The 22,754-nt window shown below is 44.6% G+C and overlaps 1 protein-coding gene across 3 annotated transcripts in view; it reads left to right on the top strand.

Moving 5' to 3' along the window:
- Positions 1-22,754, top strand: part of LOC140489367 (voltage-gated potassium channel KCNC1-like) — a 74,406-nt gene that overhangs the window by 31,925 nt on the left and 19,727 nt on the right. For 2 of the 3 annotated variants that reach the window (XM_072588849.1, XM_072588850.1), the window contains exons 3-4: positions 14,507-15,440; positions 21,408-21,602. In XM_072588849.1, the coding sequence (XP_072444950.1) occupies positions 14,507-15,440; positions 21,408-21,602 (1,129 nt within the window). The remainder of the gene's footprint in view (positions 1-14,506; positions 15,441-21,407; positions 21,603-22,754) is intronic. The other variant, XM_072588851.1, reaches the window with a different exon arrangement.

Below are 22,754 nucleotides of genomic sequence, written 5' to 3'. Positions count from 1 at the left end.
GCTTTCACACAGCAAGTGTGGTCACACAATCAGTAATATATCAAGGACTAGATAATCTGACTATTGTGATGTTGGTTGAGGGACAGATAATGACACTGGTTAGAGTTCAGCTGGAAATTCTTTTACGTCCACCAGAGAGAGCAGGTTTGATACCTCATATGAAACATGGCATCGCTGACAATGCAGCACTCCCTGCATCTTACAGGGAGTGGGGACTAGAGTGGGACTAGAAACTACCCAACCTCAGAGTTGGAAGGGCACTAAACTAACACTGGGTGAAATCTTTGCTCTTGCGTACTGCCTTGGATTCTACTTCAAAGCTCAGAGAGCCTTAGAGTAATCTGACTACATGTGAGACACTACACATCATACCATGGAAAGGAAGTGAAATAGTAATGGCTCTGACGCATAAAAAATACGAGCAGGAGTAGGTCATTCGGCCCTTCATACCTGCTTCACCATTCAATATGATCATGGCTAATCATCCAACTTAGTCCCCAGTTCCCGCTTTCTCCCCTTATCTAATGATCCCTTTAGCCCTAAGAAAACATCTAATTTCTTCTTGAAAACATTCAATGTTTTGGCCTCATCTTCTGTGACAGAGAAGTGCAACCACCCTCTGGTTGAAGAAATTTCTCCTCGTCTCAGTCCTAAATGGCTTACCCTGTATCCTTAGAGTGTGGCCCCTGGTTCTGCACTACACCACCATTGAGAGCATCCTTCATGTCTTGTCCTGTTAGGGTTTTATAGGTCTCCATGAAATCCCTTCTTATTCTTCTAAACTCCAGTGAATTTTGTCTGAAACGATGCAGCCGCGCTTCATAAGTCAGTCCTACCATCCCTGGAATCAGTCTGGTAAACCTTCATTGCAATCGCTCCATATCTTCCTAACCTTGACCGTAACCCTAACCTTAACCCTGACCCTTACCCTATCCCTAACCCTGACCCTAACCCTGACCCTGACGCTTAACCTACCCCTAACACTGATCCTGACCTGACCCTAATCCTGACCCTGACCCTGATCCTAAACCTGACCCTGACCCTAATCCTGATCCTAAACCTGACCCTGACCTTAACCCTGACCCTAATCTTGACCCTGATCCTGGCCCTAATCCTGACTCTGACCCTAACCCTGACCCTAAACCTAACCTTGACCCTGACCCTAACTCTAACCTTAACCCTAAACCATCTTTCCTCAGATAAGGAACTGCACATGGGACTAGTAATTCGGCACAATGAGTTCCAAACCTTGTCGGTTGTTGGAAATTTAAATGCAAATGATGTACCATATTAGCATACCGTCTGCAAGACGCACTGCAGCAACTCACCAAAGCTCCTTCAACAGGACCTGCCAAACCTACAACCTCTACTAACTGGAAGGACAAGGGCTTCAGTCAAATGGGAACAGCATCACCTGCAAGTTCCCCTCCGAGCCACTCATCACCTTCACTGGGAAATATTTCGCTGTTCCTTCAGTGTCCTAAGAATAGGAGCATGAGTAGGCCATTCAGCCCCTCAATCCTGTTCCACCATTTGATACAAATCTTGGCTGATCTCATCTCGCTCTCAGCTCTACACTCCTGCCCGCTCTCCATAACCTTTTAACCCATTACCTGTCTGTCTCCTCCTTAAATTTACTCAATGTCCAGGCATCCACCACACTCTGGATTAGTGAATTGCACAGACTCATAATCCTTTCAATGATGTAATTCCTCCTCACCTCTGTTTTAAATCTGCCACCCCTCATCCTAAGTCTGTAACCCTTGCCTAGTTGCTGTGTCAGAATCCTGCACTTGCCTCCGTTACAACATTGGAGGTGTACCCAGACCAAATGGACTGCAGCAACTGAAGAAGGCAGCTTGCTACTACCCTCTCAGGGGGCAACGAAGGATGTGCTTAGATAATATCCAGCCAGCAACACTCAGATTCCGTGTGAATGATAATAAATCTGATTTAAACTATCAGTTTTATTAGTTATAATCATTAAAATACCCGATAGTTCTTCAATTCTATCTGGTTCACTAATGATCTTTAGGGAAGGTACTCTACTGTTCTTACTTGAACTGGCCCACACGTGACTCCAGACCCACAGTGTCCCAACTGACTCTTAACTTCCCTCTGAAATGACCTTTGCAAGCTGCTCACTTAGAGTCATTGAGGTGTACAGCATGAAAACAGACCCTTTGGTCCAACTCATTCACGTTGTTGGGATATCCTAATTGAATCCAGTCCTATTTGCCAGCATTTGGCCCATATCCCTCTAAACCCTTCCTATTCATATACCCATCCAGATGCCTTTTAAATGTTGTAATTGTACCAGCTTCCACCACTTCCTCTGACTGCTCATTCCATACACGCACCACCCTCTGCATGAAAAAGTTGCCTGTTAGGTTCCTTTTAAATATTTCCCCTTCCACCTTAAACCTCAAGTTTTGGACTCCTCTACTCTGGGAAAAGGACCTTGTGTATTTATGCTATCCATGTCCCTCATGATTTTATAAACCTCTATGAGGTCACCCCTCAGCCTCCAATGCCCCAGGGAAAATAGCCCCATCCTATTCTGCCTCTCCCTGTACCTCAAACCCTCCAACCCTGGCAATATCCTTGTGAATATTTCTGAACCCTTTCAAGTTTCACAACATCCATCCTACAGCAGGAATTCAAGGGGATATTTAGAGTTGGCCAACAAACGTTGACCTTTCAAGTGATGTCAATTTCCCATGAGTAAGTAAAAAAGGAATAGGTTGCTGCTGGTCCCTGTTTCCCTCATCACTGAGATAAAGCTGCAACTGAGGTGTACGGAACTCACGGAAATATTTGGCTTTGGGCAGCACATTCAGGGAAGGCATCACTATTTTCTGGAACTGTGTTTGGGGTCTGTTCCCTGAAGGCAGCTGTTTCTCCACATCGGTGCCCGACCCACACTTCATTATTGTTGACTTTTGCTGAGTCAGCATTCCAGCTGTTGATAGAATTACCCTCTCCGAGTATCACATATACACGGCAGCCTTGGGAGTATGGGCAGAGTGGTATAACGCACGGATCATGATAGATCAAGACCTTACCCCATCCCCTGGAGTCCTCCAAGAGATCTGCAATTTCCTAATGTCAGGCCTTTGAAGCCTCCTTGATTTCAATAATTTCATCATCAGAGACCATGCCTTGTACTGCTCATTGCCAACCGCCGAAATCCTCTGTTTAATCTTCTCTGCCTATTTATCTCTTTCCTTCCTTTAAGATGCTCCTCAAAATCTGCCTCTTCGAGCAAGGTTTTGGTCCTCTGCTCAATCATATCATGTAACTGGGTGTCCGGAATTGCTTTACAATGCTCCTGTGAAGTTTGATGAGAAACATTCTTGCACTAAAGACACTATAACTTGCAGCCTCCTCTTGTCCAAGTATGATGGTAGAGACTGGCAATAGGAGCCCTGCAGTTTCCTTTTGAAAGTGCACTGATCTTCCTTGCCTCTATGTATGAACTCCATGCTAACTACAATAGCTGGGGCTCATTAGATAAATCCCTTGTCCTATAGGTTGGTAGGGAATGGGTTAAAACAGCACTCCAAAGGTCAGAGTAAAGAATACAGCCTGATGCACACAGGTGCCAACACTGAGAGGAGCTAGCTGTCAGATTAAGCATTAAATGGAAGGGCCATCTTCTTCCTTAAGTGAATGTAGAAGATCCCATGGCCACAGCTTCAAAGAAGAATTGAGCTCTCGCTGATGTACTGGCCAGTGTTTGTCCAGTAAGCGACATTATTAAGAAACAGATGATCTGACTGTTTTTGTTTGTGGGATCTTGCTGTGCACAAATTGGTTACAATGTTCCAATCCAGCAAAGTTCTTCATTGGCTGTGAAGCACTTTGGTGAGGACATGGAAGGTGCCAACAAAAGGAAAGACTTCGAAGATTTTTAAAACAGCATTAGGCCCAATTAGAGAGAGGTCTGGAATTAACCTCACAAATGTCCTTCCCTTTTTGAGGCTTGAGGATTGTTGCAAACGCTAGTGATGTTACATGTTCCCCCAGCTGATAGCCAGGGGAGAGTGGTGCCAACAATCTTCCTTCTAATTCCTTTAAACAAAACATTAATTAGGTTCAACATCCCCCTAACCTTCCAATCTATACTGGATCTATTCCGTTAACACAGAAACAAGCACTCAGGAGTCTTAACAAGAAGAGGCACTTAGCACACCTTCAAGGTGTAGTTTATCACATGATAGTGCAATATGTACAACTTGCACCAGCTATTTTGATATAATTACTAAGACCATGAGGAGCAAGGGGGTGACAAATCTGACCCCATCGGGATCTCAATTTAGACTCTTCATTTTCCCGCTCAAGATTTTAAGACCTCATCAGACTGGGTGGAGCCTAATGCAGTCTCCAACATTAATTCTTTCAGAAACATTACCACAATATATGAGTGCGACTTTAGAGTGAATGGGAGTTGTGAAAGTGGGGGCCTGTTCGAGAAGGAGTGCAGCAGTTATCACTGAGAGTTTGACAGTGGGTTACCGGTGCTTCTGATCTTGCCATTTGGGGTCCTCACCCTATGTTGGAAAGGCCTTTCATAATGGCAGGTACCTTACAGTCCATCCACCTGGAGCTCTGTTGCCTTCTTGTGTCTCAATAAGGTATTGCAACTACATCATGAAAGTTTATACTAGAGGGTGCAGATTTTACTCTTCAGTCAATTCGTTCCCAAGTACAAAGTTAAAAATCACACAACATCAGGTTATAGTCCAACAGGTTTATTTGGAAGCACTAACTTTCAGAGCGCTGCTCCTTCATCAGGACAACCACCTGATGAAGGAGCAGCACTCCGAAAACTAGTGCTTCCAAATAAACCTGTTGGACTATAACCTGGTGTTGTGTGATTTTTAACTTTGTACATCCCAGTCCAACACTGGCGTTTCCAAATCAGATCCCAAGTATATTTCCAAATGTTTGGAAATTTGTGTTGGGTACCTGTACAATTCCTGGACACTTCAGACTCTCCTAGGTGACACACTAAATTATAAGCTGAAGTTCTTCTTGGTAGAAGAAAGTCACCTCATTGATGTGTTTGTAATGTAAAAAGGATACTGGGAAGCTTTGTCCTCTGAGGGGCAAATGAAACACAAGAAGGATATTAGCTTTAAATTAGAGTCAGGCCTTTCATGGAAACACAGACAACGCAGGAGTAGGTCATTCAGCCCCTTGAGCCTGTGCCACCATTCAATATAATCATGGCTGATCATCAAGCTCAATACCCTAATCCCACCCTCCCCCCATACCCCATGATCCTTTTAGCCGTGAGAGCTATGTATACGTCCTTCTTGGAAACACATATTGGTTTGGCCTCAACAACTTTCTGTGGTAGTGAATTCCATGGGCTCACCACTCTCTGGGTGAAGATATTTCACCTCTTCTCAATCCTGAAAGGTTTATCCCTTACCCTTAAACTATGACCTCAGACCTGGACTTTCCCATCAAGCACAACCTGTCAGGTCCTGTTAGAATTTTACAGGTCAATATGAGATCCCCCCTCATTCTTTTAAACTCCAGTGAACACAATCCTAACCGACTCAATCTCTCCTCATGAATGAGCTGCCAGGGGAGGTGGTGAAGGCTGGTACAATTATGACATTAGGCATCTGGATGGGTATATGAATAGGAAGGGTTTAGAGGGATATGGGCCAAGTGCTGGCAAATGGGACAAGATTAATTTTGGATATCTGGTCAGCATGGACGTGTTAGACCAAAGGGTCTGTTTCTGTGCTCGCTGTGACTAAATGTCAGTCCTGCCAGTCTAGGAATCAATTTGGTAGACCTTGCTTCCATTCCCTCTACAGCAATCTTTAGATAAGGAGACCAAAACTGTACACAATATTCCAGGTGTGGCCTCACCAATGTCCTGTGTAATTACAGCAAGATATCCTTGTTCCTGTACTCAAATCCACCTGCTATGAAGGCCAACATGTAGTTTGCCTTCTCTATTGCCTGCTGCACCCACATGCCTTACCATCAGAGCCATTCGAATGATAATCTGCCCTCCTACTTTTGCCACCAAAGTGGATATCGTCACATTTCAGGTGAAAGCCATGAATACTTCTTAACCACCGGGGTTCGTGGAAGTCTGGATGTGTCTCTCCCGAACAAACCTTTGATTCTGCCCCAGGGGACGTTATTAAGACTTCCTGCTTTGCTTTAGCTGTGACGGCGTCACTAGACTGTGTCATTTTGAAAGAATACCTTACACTCTCTGTATTCCAACAGCAAATATATGGCTTGGTAAACAGGCCTGAGCTGTTGAATACATTAACAAACAAAATAGGAGCAGAAGTAGACCATTCGGCCCCTCGAGCCTTCTCTGCCATTCAATGAGATCATGTCTGATCTGTTTCAAACTCCCCATTCCCACCTATATCCAATAACACTTGACTCTCATGCCTTACAGAAATCTATCCATCGGTGTCTTAAAGGTCGAATTTATGGACATTTAAAGAGGCAAAAATTGATTAAGGAGAGTCAGCATGGCTTTGTGTGAGGAAAATCGTGTCTCACAAACTTGATTGAGTTTTTGAGGAAGTTACCAAAAAGATGGATGATGGAAGAGCAGTAGATATTGTTTATTTGGATTTTAGTAAAGCCTTTGGCAAGGTTCCACATGATAGATCAATGAGTTAAGGATAAGTCGCATGGGATTCGGGGTGAGCTTGTCAATTGGAAACATAATTGGCTTAATAGCAGGAGACAGAGAGTTGTGGTGGACGGTTGCTTTTCGGACTCGAGGCCTGTGACCAGCAGTGTCCCACAAGGATTGGTTCTGAGTCCTCTTTTGTTTGTCATAAACACAAATGATGTGAATGAGATTATAGAAGGCACAGCTAGTAAGTTGGTGGACCACAGCAACATTGGTGGCATAGTAGATGGCGAAGAAAGTCTTCGCTAAACTTGAGGAGTGCAGATGCTGGAGATCAGAGTTGAGATATGGTCCTGGAAAGACACAGCCTCCGAAGATCAGGAAAGACAACGTTTAAGGCATAGGCTCCATAGGCATCCGGATGAAGAGCTTATGCCCGAAACGTCAATTCTTCTGCTCCTCGGATGCTGCCTGACCTGCTGTGCTTTTCCAGCACTGCGCTCTTGACGTGCTAGAAGAAGGTCTTCTAGGATTACAGAGAGATTTTGATCGAAAGGGTCAATGGCCTGAAACATAGCAGGCGGACTTCAACCCAAATAAATGAGAGGTATTGCATTGTGGTACAATAAACAAAGGTAGAGCTTATACAATTAATGTGAGGGCCTTGGGTAGTGTTGTAGAACAGAGGGACCTAGGGGTGCAGGTACATATTTCTTTGAAGTTTGCACCACATAGGCAGAGTAGTTAAAAAGGCGTTTGCATGCTTGCCTTCTTTGCTCAGTCCCTTGAGTTTAACAGTTGGGAAGTCACATTGAGATTATACAGAACATTGGTGAGGCCTGTTCTGGAGTACAGCCCCGACCTAAGCATTGTGGGTCAACCCACAGCAGGTGGACTGCAGCAGTTCAAGAAGGCAGTTCACCACCACCTTTCCAAGGGCAACTGGGGATGGGCAATAAGTGTTGGCCAGCCGCGATGGCTACATTCCATGGGTGAATTAAAAGAAAAATATTATGTAGGAGAAACACAGAGAGAGAGAAGAAATTGTTAGAGAGTGAGGTGCAAATAAGAAAAGGTGCAAAACACACTTTGAAATAAAGTAAGGCCCCAGATGGTGTACAGATATCTAATGGTGTATGATTCGTGTGATAGCTCAGATGAAGAAAAGTTGGATATTTTTCTCGAATGGTTACAACACGTTGGTTTATTGAGGTTCTTTCACACTTATTATCTTCCACTTTGTCTTCAAATGGCAAGTAATTACAGACAATTTGCAAATATCTGTCCTACTCTCGAAACACAAGCAAGAGAACATGAGAAACAAAAGCACAGATTACACCAAGAAGTGATTAGACTGTGAAGAGATTTCTCTGGCACAGAGTTGTTAGGGAACAGACTGTGTCTAATGGGGAGGAATCCAATCTACTTCTGAGTTGGCGAGAATTCATGGATTTGAAATAATCAACATTTTGGTTCCATTTATGGGACTTCTGTTTGAATTTATTTGAGGCTTTTACACTAAATTGACTGAAGAGAAGATGATACGAGATCTGGAGCCAATTTGTAGTTTGTTTTCTGCAGGGATGTTGTTTTTGAGTGTCTGTATGAGATTGGCTGACACTCTCTAGGTTGTGAATGTTGTATAAATATCCTTAGCTATTTTTCAAAAAATGTTACAACCATTTTAATTGGATCCCGTCACCTAAGTTAGTTAAAGGAAATTCAACATTGTGTAGGTGGCAATTCAACTCATTTGTGTCCAATATAACAAAGCAATTAAAAAAATTATATGTACATATTTTCTACAGAAATAAGTTGTCATCATAGGCCCACTCTCACATTAGAGAGAGATGGCAGGTTTAACCTGAGGGTAACCACATCTCAGCTGAGGGGTGACCTTCAAGGCTATTGCAGTAATGCAGGAATTGAACTTGTGCTCTGTTTCATAAGCTAGCTGACCTGATCAATTCTGTACAACAGAACACAAGGGCTTGTGTGGTGCAGTAGTATTATCCCTATCCCTAGTTTTGATAATTCTGAGTTCAAGTCCCCAACTGCTCCAGATGTGTGTCATAATGTCATAGAGTATAAAGCCAAATGATATAGCAGCAGAATTAGCCCATTTGGCCCATTGAGTCTACCCTGCTATTTGATCATGCCTGATATGTTTCTCAATCCCGTTCGCCTGTCTTCTCCCTGTAACCCTTGACCGCCTGACTTATCAAAAAGCTATCTATCTCGACCTTAAATACACTCAATGATTTGGCCTCCACAGCCCTCTGCAGCAATGAGTTCCGCAGAGTCTCCACCCTCTGGCTCTAGGAATCCCTCCCCATCTCAGTTCTAAAGAGTTATCCCTTAACTGTGAGGCTGTGCCCTTGGGTCCTAGTCTCTCCTCCCAATGGAAACATCTCTATGTCAACTCTATCCAGGCCCCTCAGTATTCTATACGTTTCAATGAGATTCCCCCTCATCCTTCCAAACTCTATTAAGTGCAGACCTCAATCACTTCTTATACAAGAATCTCTTCGTCCCTAGGATTATTCTTGTAAACCTCCTCTGGACCCTCCCTGATGCCAGCACATCTTTCCTTAGATATGGAGCCCAAAACTGCTCACAATATCTTCAATACATTGGATTGGCAAGATTTTTAAACAATGGGAGTGAACAGGAAGAGATTTGGACCTTGGCAATATGGAAGATGTATGTTCCCGTTGGGTACATGAAATATGATACTTCATCATATGAAACGATGGGATGGAGTACTGTGAACAGGTTTAGTCCTTTTATTTAAGGAACGTTCTTCTGATATTAGAAGCAGTACAAGGAAGGTTCACTTGGTTGATCTGAGTATTGAGGGATTTTCTTATGAGCAGAAGTTGCACAGATTAGGTTTGTAGTCACTGGAATTTAGAAAAATGAGATGTCACCCCATGAAACAGAAAAGATTCTTTGGGAGTTTGACAAGGTAGATACGGAGATTTCTTACGGTCCTGGGTAGAGCAGTTGCCATACTAGGCCGTTATGCACCCAGGCAGTATGCTTTCAATGGTGCATCTGTCGAAGTTGGTGAGGGTCCTTATGGACATGTTGAATTTTCTGATCCTCCTGAGGAAGAAAAGCCATTGTTGTGCCTTCTTGATTGTCATCTACAGGATAGATTTCCTACACTAGTTACTGAATATTGATGAACATTAATAACTTCAATTGGACTGAGTGCTAGCAGGTTTTGTGAAAAGAATTGTCATCTCCAAAATGAAAGAAAGCTATCAAAACTCTTTTCTGGATAGATGTGTGAATAGGTAGAGATGAGAGGGATATGGACAGTGTAGAGGCAAAGGTTTTTAGTTTAGAAAGGCATCATTTGTTGGCGCAGACTTGGTGGACTGAAAGGTCAGTTCCTGTGCTGTACTATTCTGTATTCTTTGTTCTTTATAAAGCAACTCTCACTAGACTCATCCCCTCGATGTGTCAACTGGTCAATGGCGGATATGATACCCATAATCCTCTTTGCCTGCGGAAATCACTCTATCTAATATGTGGTTGTACCTGATGGTTCAGCTGGTTGTATTCTGGGTTTGATGTCCACGCCAGAGTGAAAATGCAAATGGAAAAATCACTGTGATTTTCTTGTGGCTAATCAATGCTTTAATTCTAATTTCTGTACTGCTTGAGAATGATTTGGGAGAGTTAGCAAACTGTAATGAGCCATAAATTGGGAGGAAAGAGGCTAACAAAGAACAAACACTAAAGGAAAAGCAACTAAAGCAACACACCTTGGGGAGGTGGTGATGTAGTGGGAAGGTTACTAGTCCAGTAAATCCAGAGATGTCAGCTTAATGTTCTGAGAGTGTGGGTGTGAATCCCATGTGGAGTGTGAATTCAATTAAAAACAAAATTAGAAGTTAGTCTATTGCAGTAAAAACTCAACTGGTTCACTAATATGCTTCAGGAGGGAAATCTGCCGCCATAACCCAATCTTGACTCCAAACCACCTTCTGAAATGGCCTAGTGAGCCACTTAGTTCAAGGGCAATTAATAATGGGCAATTACAGGTTGCCAAACCTCCCAAATACAGGCCTTGCTCGCGACAGACACACCCCGTACAAGAAGAAACATTCGGGTACATCAGGCATTTATGGTGCAGTCCAGTGACAGTTGACAAAATGGCTTCCACCAAAGTTAATGGCTCCAGAGAAACCAGGAAAGAATTTGGACAAAAGAAACAGCAGGTATGAAGAAAAAGGATTGTAGTTGGAGCTGCCTACGGTAGGGGAGACCCTGAGATGTGTATAGTGATTGCTCTGAGATTTTTCCTCCAATTAGCCTGTGGGGAAAGCCATGATGCCATGGAGAGGATCGAGAGGTTGAGTAATTACTATTACAGTTTAGAACATGCCTGCTTATTACTTGTGGCAATTGCAGTTACCAGGACAGCGATGAGCTGCAGATTTACCAGCACAGTCTTAATAGACATGCATTTTTTTGTTGTTATAAATCTTTTGGTCTAATCTTCTGTCTCAGAACATGGGAGGCTTATTTAGGCAGGCATTCCTTATGTAGTTTTGTTATGTTCGTATATACTCATTTAACTGGGGAAACTCAATATAAGAGCATAACAAATTTGAACTGTAGGCCATTCAGCCCTTCAAGTCCATTCTGTCATTCAGTATGATTGTGGCTGATAGGTAGCCTCAACTCCCTCAACTCCACCTTCCAGTCCGCTCCTCATTATCATAGAGTCTTGGAGATATACAGCACAGAAGCAGACCCTTCAGTCCATCTCATCCATGCTGACCAGATATCCTAAATAAACCCAGTCCCATTTAGAGTCATAGAGATGTACAGCATGGAAACAGACCCTTCAGTCTAATCCATCCATGCCGACCAGACATCCCAACCCAATCTAGTCCCATTTGCCAGCATTTGACCCATATCCCTCTCAACCTCCCTATTCATATACCCATACAGTTGCCTTTTAAATATCATTGTAACAGCCTCCACCACTTCCTCTGGCAGCTCATTCCATACATGTACCACCCTCTGCATGAAAAGGTTGCCCCTTAGGTCTCTTTTATATCTTTCTCCTCTCACCCTAAACCTGTGCCCTCTAGTTCTGGACTCCTCCACCCCAGGGAAAAGACTTTGTCTATTTACCCTCTCCATGCCCCTGATGATTTTATAAATCTCTATAAGGTCACCCTTCAGTCTCCGACACTCCAGGGAAAACAGTCCCAGCCTGTTCAGCCTCTCCCTACAGCTCAAAGCCTCCAACCCTGGCAACATCCTTGTAAATCTTTTCTGAACCCTTTCAAGTTTCACAACATCCTTCCGATAGGAAGGAGACCAGAATTGCACGCAATATTCCAAAAGTGGCCGAACCAATGTCCTGTACAGCCGCAACATGACCTCCCAACTCCTGTGCTCAATATTCTTGACCAATAAAGGGAAGCATACCAAATGCCTTCTTCACTATCCTATCTACCTGCGACTCCACCTTCAAGGGAACATATCCCTCTAAAACCTCCCTATTCATATACCCATCCAGATGCCTTGAGAGATCAAACTCTATTGCAACCTGAAAGACAGGTTATCCACTACTCTTTGTGGTAGAGAACTTCAAATATTTACAACCTTTTGAGTGAAAAATTTTCTCCTCCTGTTTTCCTAACTCTATGCCCTAGAGTCCCCAGCTGTGGGGAAATTCCCTCTCAATGTCCATTCTGGTTGATCCCCCCTCCTGAACCATGTATTTCTCAATGATATCACCCCTCATTCGTCTAAACCCCAGAGCATAGAGCCCACAAAATAGTTGTAAATCCAAAGCTGAGATGGGGTATCCTGTTACTCAATTATTATTTAAATGGCGAGAGACCACAAAATCCTGAGGTACAGAGGGATCTGGGTGACTTTGGACATGAATCACAAAATGTTAGCCTGCAGATAGGGCAAGTGGTTGGGAAGGGACTGAGAAACTTGGCCTCTATTACAAGGCGGCTGGAGATTATGTTCACCACGGACTGGACCGAAGGGTCTGTTTCCTTGCTGTACGACTCTATGAAACAAAAACAAATATTGCTGAAATAACTCACCAGGTCTGGCAGCGTCTGTGAAGAGATAAACATTTCAGGTCCACTGACCCTTTCCAGACATTCTGAAGGCTAAGGAGAGGTTTAATTGAGGCATTCCAAATTATCGAAGAGTGTGGTGCTGGAAAAGCACAGCCAATCAAGCAACAACTGAGGAGCAGGAGAGTCAACCTTTCGAGCATAAGCCCTTCATCACTTTCCCAATGAAGAGCTTATGCTCTAAACACAGACTCTCCTGCTTCTTGGATACTGCCTGACCTGCTGTGCTTTTCCAGCACCACACTCTCCATCACTGATCTCCAGCATCTGCAGTCCTCACTTTCTCCTCGCGTTCCAAATTATGTTGATTTGATTTCTTGTCGTCACATTTACCTGAGGACAGTGAGAAGTTGTGTTTTGTGAACAGTGCAGGCAAATGATAACGTACAAGGACATACAAATCATAGGGGATTTAGACAGAGCAAGGTATACAAGGTTAGACTGCACAGGAGGTGCACAAAAGCAAGATCAGTATTAGATTAGTGCACAACCTCAGAGTGAAAGGATGACCCTTTCGAACTGAGATGAGGAGGAACTTCTTCATCCAGACAGTGGTGAATCTGCGGAGCTCATCATTGCAAAAGGCTGTGGCGTCCAGGTGATTGAGTGTATTTAGGACAGAAATAGATAGGTTCTTGATTAATAAGGGATTCAAGGGTTCAAGGAGAAGGAAGGATTTGATTTGATTTATTGTTGTCACATGTACCTAAGTGCAGTGAAAAGCTTTGTTTTGTGAGCAGTACAAGGCAGATCATAGCAAACAAGGACATGCAGACCATAGGGTGCTTAGACAGAGTGAGGTACACAGGTTACACTGCACAGGAAATGCACAAAGCAAGATCAACAGTAGATTTGGAATTAGAGAGGTCCATTCAGCAGTCTGATAACAGCAGAGAAGAAGCTATTCTTGAACTGTTGGTACATGCGTTCAAGCTTCTGTGTGTTATGCCTGACGGAAGAGGTTGGGAGAGAGTATTACCAGAGTGGGGGAGGTGTTTGATGATGCTGGTTTTAATGCAGTAAATATGGTGCAACTATTTCCACTGCTGGAGGTTATAAAGCACAGATTTAACATAATTGGTGGAGGAGGGAAAGTTTTCTCAATAAATTGAGTCACGATGACATAGAATAACTTGCCTGGAAGTTCACGGGGTGTTGAGTCAATTGCTTTTGAAAGGGAATTGAATGCGCAGTTATAAAGGAGAGATTTGCAGCGCTGTGGGGAGAGGATAAGGGGGAGCAAATTTAAAACAGAGTTGAGGAGAAATGACTTCTCCCAAAGGGTGGTGAATCTATGGAAATCGCTACCCCATAGTGCAATGGATGCAGGGACAGTGAGTAAATTTAAGGAAGAGTTAGACAGATTTTTAATTGGTAATATGTTGAAGGGTTATAGGGAGAAGGCAGGAAAATGGAGGTGAGGTGCATATCAGCTATGATCGAATGGTGGAGTAGATTTGATGGGCCGAATGGCTTAATTCTGCTCCTATACCTTATGAACTTATGAATGAGTTGGATGGCACTTTCAAAGGGTTGATATAAACATGAACTGAACAGTGGTAATAAGATTTGGGTTAGGTATCTGAATCTCGTATAACCTGAGTATCACCCATCAATCTAGAATTCAGCCTGTCGCGGGAATCCATCATTTTTACCCACAAGTCCAAGTGTTCCCATGGTGATATGTGGGTGTTCTTAGTTTTGTGTTTTATTTACCACCCCTGTGTTTGTTTTCTGTTTTCTTTCGCAGTATGTGGCGTTTGCATCACTGTTCTTCATTTTGATATCCATCACTACGTTTTGCCTTGAGACCCACGAAGCGTTCAACCACAAGGTAAACAGAACCGAGACGGTCACCACGGGGAATGTCACCAACGTGGTGGAGGATGTGGAGATTGAGACCGAGGCCTTCCTCACCTATGTGGAGGGCATGTGCGTCATCTGGTTCACCTTTGAGTTCCTGATGCGCATCATGTTCTGCCCGGACAAGAAGGAGTTCATCAAGAACACCCTCAATATCATTGACTTTGTGGCCATCCTTCCTTTCTACCTGGAGGTTGGCCTGAGTGGACTCTCGTCCAAGGCTGCCAAGGACGTCCTGGGCTTCCTGCGTGTCGTGCGCTTTGTTCGAATTCTCCGCATCTTCAAGCTCACCCGCCACTTCATCGGCCTGAGGGTCCTGGGCCACACGCTGAGGGCGAGCACCAATGAGTTCCTCCTGCTCATCATCTTCCTTGCGCTCGGGGTCCTGATCTTCGCCACCATGATCTACTACGCAGAGAGGATAGGGGCTGATCCAGAAGACATAACGGGTAGCAAACACACCACCTTCAAGAACATCCCCATTGGCTTCTGGTGGGCCGTGGTCACCATGACAACCCTGGGCTACGGGGATATGTATCCGGAGACCTGGTCTGGGATGTTGGTGGGAGCTCTTTGTGCGTTGGCTGGTGTGCTAACCATTGCTATGCCTGTCCCTGTTATTGTCAATAACTTTGGCATGTACTATTCCTTGGCCATGGCCAAGCAGAAGTTACCAAAGAAGAAAAATAAACACATCCCCCGAGCTCCTCAGCCGGGGTCTCCCAACTACTGCAAGCCTGACATCAAGTCCCCCCAGAGGAGTGCCCAGGGTGATTCCTGCCCTCTAGCTCAGGAGGAGATCATTGAAATAAACAGGGCAGGTAGGCATCTCTCTGTGGCTAAGGAGCTTGGCTCAAAAGTAGACAGTCAGGTTTCAGGAGGTGAAGATCTACTGCTATTATCACTGGACTGTTAATTCAGAGACTCAACTAATGGGACGCTGGTGGTCTCGTTTTTAGGAATCGGTGCTCTCATTGCCACAGCCTGGATTCAATTCCTGGTCAGGAGAAACTAAATTGTGGCTCAGTGGTTAGCACTGCTGCCTTCCAGCGTCAGGGACCCGGGTTCAATTCCACCCTTGGGTGACTATCTGTCTGGAGTTTGCACTTTCTCCCCGTGTATGCGTGGGTTTCCACCGGCTGCTCCGGTTTCTTCCCACAATCCAAAGGTTAAGTGGATTTGGCCATGCTAAACTGCCCATAGTATCCAAGGTTGTGCTGGCTGGGAAATGTGGGGTTGCAGGGATGGGATGCTGTTCGGTGGGTCAGTGTGGACACGATAGACCGAATGGCCTACTTCCACACTGTAGGAGTTTCTATAAAGAATCTCTCACCATCCTGACTTGGAAAAATATCGTCGTTCCTTCAGTATTGCTGGGTCAAAATCCTGGAATTCCCTTCCCTTCCCTTTGGGCACTGTGAGTTTTTCTAATCTCCAATGGACTGCAGTGGTTCAGGAAGGCAGCTCAAGCCTACCTTCTAAAGGGGCAATCCTAATATGCCAGGGACCCAGGTTCGATTCCTGCTGCAGCAAATGGTAGAACTTGAATTCAATAAAATGTCTGGAATTAATAGTCTAATGATGACCATGAATGTGTTATCGATTGGTAGAAAAATCCATCTGGTTTACTAATGTCCTTCAGGGAAGGAAACTGTGATCCTTACCTGGTCTGGCCTACAAGTGACTCCAGATCCATAGCAATGTGGTTGACTCTTGTGGGTGATTGCGAATGGGTCAGAAACTCTAGCCTAGTCAACAACACCAATATTCCAAGGACAAAAAAGGATAGACCATAAGACATAGGAGTGGAGGTAAGGCCATTCGGCCCATCAAGTCCACTCTGCCATTTAATCATGGCTGATGGACATTTCAACTCCAGTTACCTGCACTCTCCCTGTATCCCTTAATTCCTTGCGAGATCAAGCATTTATCAATCTCTGCCTTGAAGACATTTAACATCCCGGTCTCCACTGCACTCCATGGCAATGAATTCCACGGGCCCACCACTGTCTGTCTGAAGAAATGTCTCCTCATTTCCATTCTAAATTGACCCCCTCTAATTCTAAGGCAGTGCCCGTGGGTCCTAGTCTCCCTGCCTAACAGAAACAACTTCCCAGCACCCACCCTTTCTAAGCTCTGCATTATCTTGTAAGTTTTTATTAGAACTCCCCTCAACCTTCTAAACTCTAATGAATACAGGATCCTCAGCCGTTCATCTTGTTTTAGGTCTACCATTCCAGGGATCATCCGTGTGAATCTCCGCTGGACACACTCCAGTGCCACTATGTCCTTCCTGAGGTGCAGGGCCCAAAGTCGCGTGAAGTATTCTAAATGGGGCCTAACTAGAGCTTTATAAAGTCTCAGAAGCACTTCGCTGCTTTTATATTCCAACCCTCTTGAGATAAATGACGACATTACATTTGCTTTCTTAACCACGGACTCAACCTGCTTGTCAACCTTTAGAGAATCCTGGACTAGCACTCCCAGATCCCTTTGCACTTTGCCTTTCTGAATTGGCCTTGGAGACAGTGTGGTGCTGCTTTCTCAGAATGATGTCTGCACTCACTCACAAGAATACACACACTGGGTATACTGTTAAGGGAATGATTTGATCAAAATTTTCAAGATAATAAGGGAAAAAAGATGGAGTAGATAGAGAGAAACTACGCCCCTGGTTTGGGAGTCTTGGATAAGGGGGCGAATTAAAGACTTTGCAAGAATGGAATTGGAGAATTAACCCACTCACAAGAGTTCATAGCAATTTGGAGCTCCTTCTTCTGTTGATGCCAGATCAGTTTTAAACCTGATTGTACATAGAATTATAGAATCCCTGCAGTGTGGAAGCAAGCCATTTGACCCAGCGGGTCCACACCAACCTTCCCAAGAGCATCCTGCCAAGACCTAACCCCTATCATATCCCAGTAATGCAGCATTTCCCATGGCTAACCCCACCTAGCCTGTATACCTCTGGACACTATGGGCAATTTAACATGGCCAATCCACCTAACCTGTACACCTTTGGACTGACATTGATCATCCTTTTATTAAAGGTTATAGATGACAAGCAAATGAATGAGAAAGAATCTCTTTAGCCAGAGGAACTCATTGCTGCAGAGGGCTGTGGAGGCCAAATCATTGAGTGTATTTAAGACAGAGATAGATAGGTTCTTGATTAGTAAGGGGGTCAAGGGTTATGGCAGGAAAAGGGCTTAAGAAATATATGAGCCATGATCAAATGGTGGAGCAGAGTCGATGGACTGAATGGCCTAATTCTGCTTCTATATCGTGAGGTCTTCTGTCATCCATGATCACACTGAACAGTGGAACAGACTCAATGGGCTACTCTGCTCTTTCTAAGTTGCTAGATTGAACTGGGTCAGTGCATGACAGAGGGATCTGTACAAAGTGGATAGATTGTTACAAAGGATAAGTATGTCATAGTCATAGAGTCATAGAGATGTACAGCATGGAAACAGACCCTTCGGTCCAACCCGTCCATGCCGACCAGATATCCCAACCCAATCTAGTCCCACCTGCCAGCACCCGGCCCATATCCCTCCAAACCCTTCCTATTCATATACCCATCCAAATGCCTCTTAAATGTTGCAATTGTACCAGCCTCCACCACTTCCTCTGGCAGCTCATTCCATGTACTGGATAGTGAAGGGGAAAGAGTACAAACTGACAGGGTGCTACACAGCAGGGAGGTGTAAGTACTGAACAGTGTGTTACACAGGCGTTTGTATGGACTGGGCGCTACACAGTGAAGCTGAAAGGATTAAACAGACAGTGGGAAAGATAATTCATGGCAGCACAGAGACTGGTAATCCCAAAGGCCTGGACTGATGCTCCCTTGACTTGAGTTCAAATCCTACCAAGATAGCTGCAGAAAATGAATCCGATTCATTGAATGAATGTGGAATTAGGATAATAGTGCAGCACTCATCTGATTGATAGGAACTAGGAGCAGGAATAGGCCATTCAGCTAGGCCTTCATGCCTGCTCCACCATTCATTGTGATCATGACTAACTCTCTACATCACTGCGATATTCCTGTCTTCTCTCAACACTCTTCGATGTCTTTAACATCTAAAAATGTATCAATCTCTGTCTTGAACATACTCAGTGACCTGGCCTGTGTGGGAGAGAACTCCCCCGGTTGCCCACCCTCAGAGTGAAGGAATGCTTCCTCATCTCAGTCCTAAATGGCCTACTCCATATGCTGAGGTTGAGTGCCCTGGTTTTTGACCATCCCACCCAGGGCGGAAGCATCCTCCCTGAATCTAGCCTGACCAGCTCTGTTAGAACTTTATAGGTTTCATCCTTCTAAACTCTAGTGAATACAAGCTAAGCCAACCCAATCTCTCCTTGTACTATAGTCCTGCCATCCCCAGTATCATCCTAATGAACCTTCACTCCCTCTAAGGAGAGTATACTGTGTCTTAGGTAGAGAGACCATAAATACATGCAGTACTCTGGTTGTGGTAACACCAAAGCCCTGTATAACTGCAGTCAGATGTCCCTATTTTTGAAATCAAATCCTCTCACAATGAAGGTCAGTATGCCTTCCTAATTGCTTTCTGCCTGCCTATCTTCTTTGACTGGTGTACAGGGACCCAGATCACTTTGTACATCCAACACTTCCCAACATATCACAGTTTAAGCAGTACTCTATCTTTCTGTTTTCCACCTCAAAGTGTTTAGCTTCATATTTGTGGTGATTAACTAATGCTCTTTAGGGAAGGGACTAAACCACGGTGGCTCAGTGGTTAGCATTGCTGCCTCGCAGTGCCAGGAATCCAGGTTCGATTCTACCCTCGGGTGTCTGTCTGTGTGGAGCTTGCACATTGTCCCCCATGTCTGTGGGGTATCCCCCGGGTGCTGTGGTTTCCTCCCACAGTCCAAAGATGTGCAGGTTAGGGTGGATTGACCAAGCTAAATGGCCCATAATGTCCAGAGATATGCAGGTTATATGGGCTAGCCACGGGAAATGCAGGATTAAAGGGATAGGGTGGGACTGGGTGGAATGCTGTTCGGGGGGTGGTATGGATGGAATGGGCTGAATGGCCTGCTTCCATACTGCAAGGATTCTATGAAATCTGCCATCATTATCTGATCTGGCCCACACGTGACTCCAGACCTACTGCAATATAGTTGACTCTTAACAGCCCTGCAAGCTGCCAAGACCAAGGACATTTATGGATGGATAATAAATACTAGCTTTGCCAGTGATGGCCTACATCCCATGAATGAGAAAAAGTCTTGTTCTTTTCTAGTTCTGATCAAAGGTCATCAAACTGAAACCCTAACTCTGTCTCTCCCACAGATGTTGCATGAGTGTTTGCAGCATTTACTAGACTATTGTACATTGGAGAGATATGAACTGGAAAATTCGGTTGCACAGGGAAGTATATAGACTGCGAAATGTGTTTCACAGTGTCCTATATAATCCCTTTCTGTAAGTAAGTGTTATACACAATGGTATGCATGGGCTGGACAAAGTGTTATCCAGTGGGCCATAAACAAAGTTGCTTAAAAATATAAGATTTCTCACTCTAAAATAATCTATCCTGTTGCTTTTGTAAGTAACTGTCTTGGTCCCTGATTTTAGATTCTCCAAAAACTGGAAACATTCTTTCCACAACCAATTAGTCCAGCTCATTCCTAATATTAAAGATGATGCAGAGGTGCCAATGTTGTACTGAGGTGGACAGAGTCAGAAGTCACATGACACCAGGTTATAGTCCAAAAGGCTTATTTAAAACCAAGCTTTTGGAGTCTTGTTCCACTTCACCAGACAAAGGAGCAACGCTGCAAATTCTTGTGATTTTAAATAAACCTGTTGGACTATAACCTGGTGTTGTGTGACTTCTGACTCTAATATTAAAGGGGCTCTATCCAGCCAGATCTCAATAGATTTATTAGTTATAATTTTTTTAAAAACTTGTACGAAGGCATTTACAGTAAGAACAAGGACATTCAGCCCACTGTGCTGTGCTGGCTCTTTGGAAGAGCAATTGTTACTTCGATCTGCACCTGAGCTTTGGGCCTGTAACCCAGGAGCTCTCCTTGCTCAAGTACTGAACCACTTACACTTTCAAAATATCTTATGGAATTGGTATCCACCATCTTTCCAGGAAGAGAATTCCAAAGGTTTTGGGACGTGGGTCCAAATCCCACCATGGCAGTCAATGAAGTATTAATTTCATAAGATGTGAGATTGAAAGCTAGACCATTGACAGTCAGAGAAATGTATCTGGCTCACTAACATGCTGTGGGGAAAGAAATCTGCCAACCTTATCTGGTCTGGCTTACAGGTAGTTCTTCTATAACCTGATGGTTGAGTTCTTGTGAAACCCTGAGTAATAGAAAAATCACAAGTTAGAAACAAGTGCTGGTGATGTAATCGCATTACAGCCAACACACATTTTAAACGTTTGAGCTTTAAAAACAGTGTCCCCAATTCATCAATCGTGTTACAGTGAATTAACGTTAATGAAACGCACGTTATAGCAGAACGACCTGTACGTGTGTCTTGAATGTGATTGAATCTCAAATGCCCTCTGAAATGACCTCGTCAGTTCAAGGGCAACTAGGGCTGGGTGACAAATTCTGGCCTCACCAGCACCGTCCACATCGCATGGGTTGGCAAGTTGCTCTGTAGATAGGGATCTCTGCTCATCTATGGCCAACTTAGTGCCATGCTGTTGAGGGAATTCTTGGTACAGCCAGTGACTAACGCTTGTGTGTGTGTGTGTGTGTGCTTTTTTATTTTGTTGGCACGGAAGATCCAAAGCAAAATGGGGATGCTGCCAATGCTGCTTTGGCCAATGAGGACTGTCCGACCATTGATCAGGCCCTATCACCGGAGGAGAACCAGCCCGTGACGCCTGGAGGGAGGGAGAAGTACGCCCGTGACAGAGCCTGCTTCCTGCTGACCACCGGGGACTTCGAACACTCTCCCGATGGAAGTATCCGCAAAGGTACCACATGACGCACCCCCAAGCCCAAATGGAAAAGGGATACAGCAAGGTCCATAACCTGAATACAGATCGGTGGGTGGGATGTGGGCGGGGGTTGCACTTGGGATCCTTTGAGTTAACCTCCGTGTGGTCCTTGAGATGATCCAGAGTGGGGGAGGTGGGTGGGGGTGGAATTCAGTGGTGAGGGGTAGGATCGGGGTGAAGGGAGGCTTGATTGACTCCGATCTGTCTCTCAGCAAAGAAGTGTTCTGAAGGGCTAGCGGTTATGTTCACTGGATAAGTAGCCCAAGAACTGCAGAATTTCACCTCTCTCACTTTGAAAAGGATCTTGGTGGGAAAATTCTGAGAATTGGAATCTGGACTTGGTTAAGGTCAAACTGTTGTTCAAAACCCACTTTCTCCTATCCCATGCAGAGCGGGAAACCCGCTGACCTTCCCGGCCTATACATGACTCCAGTCCACAAGGAAAAGAAAGGTCAAGGACCAGTGTGCAGTCGCAGCAGTGTGTACCATCCACAAGATGCACAGCAGCAACTCACCAAGGCTCCTCAGACAGCACCTTCCAAACCCATGACCACTTCCATTTGGAAGAACAAGGCCAACAGATCCATGGGAACACCACCCCCTGAAGTTCGCCTCCAAGCCACTCACCATCCTGACTTGGAAATACATCATTCCTTCAGTGTCACTGGGTCAAAGTCCTGGAACTCCCTCCCTCAGGGCACTGTGGGTTTCTCTGTACCACATGAACTGCAGTGGTTTACCAAGCAGCTCACCAAGCCTTCGGAATGGGCAATAAATGCTGAACCAGCCAGCAACACTCACATCCCATAAAGAATCAAATATCCCTCATCTAAACAAACTGGTTCCCATGATCCTAGTTCAGTTGGTGGAGGGTTGTAGGAAACATCAACCACTTCTGTCCCTGAAAGTACTGATATTTGCTGAGTTTACGGTCACACAGGAATCCTCAACACTGCATCCACGCTATATTTGGATTTAGGGAGTGAATTCCTGCAAGCTGTCTGACCATGGATACAGGGTGGTTAAACTCAGTGTGGTCTGTTCAAATAGACAATGAACACAGCATGCCTTCCCCCTCACCATCCACCCCCCTTCCACACACATGCACATACACACACACTTTCTCTC

The sequence above is a fragment of the Chiloscyllium punctatum genome, chromosome 18 (assembly GCF_047496795.1).
Source record: "Chiloscyllium punctatum isolate Juve2018m chromosome 18, sChiPun1.3, whole genome shotgun sequence".
Classification (NCBI taxonomy): domain Eukaryota; kingdom Metazoa; phylum Chordata; class Chondrichthyes; order Orectolobiformes; family Hemiscylliidae; genus Chiloscyllium; species Chiloscyllium punctatum.
Note: the sequence above shows the minus strand (reverse complement) of the source record. Positions and strands in the feature narration are given on the sequence as shown.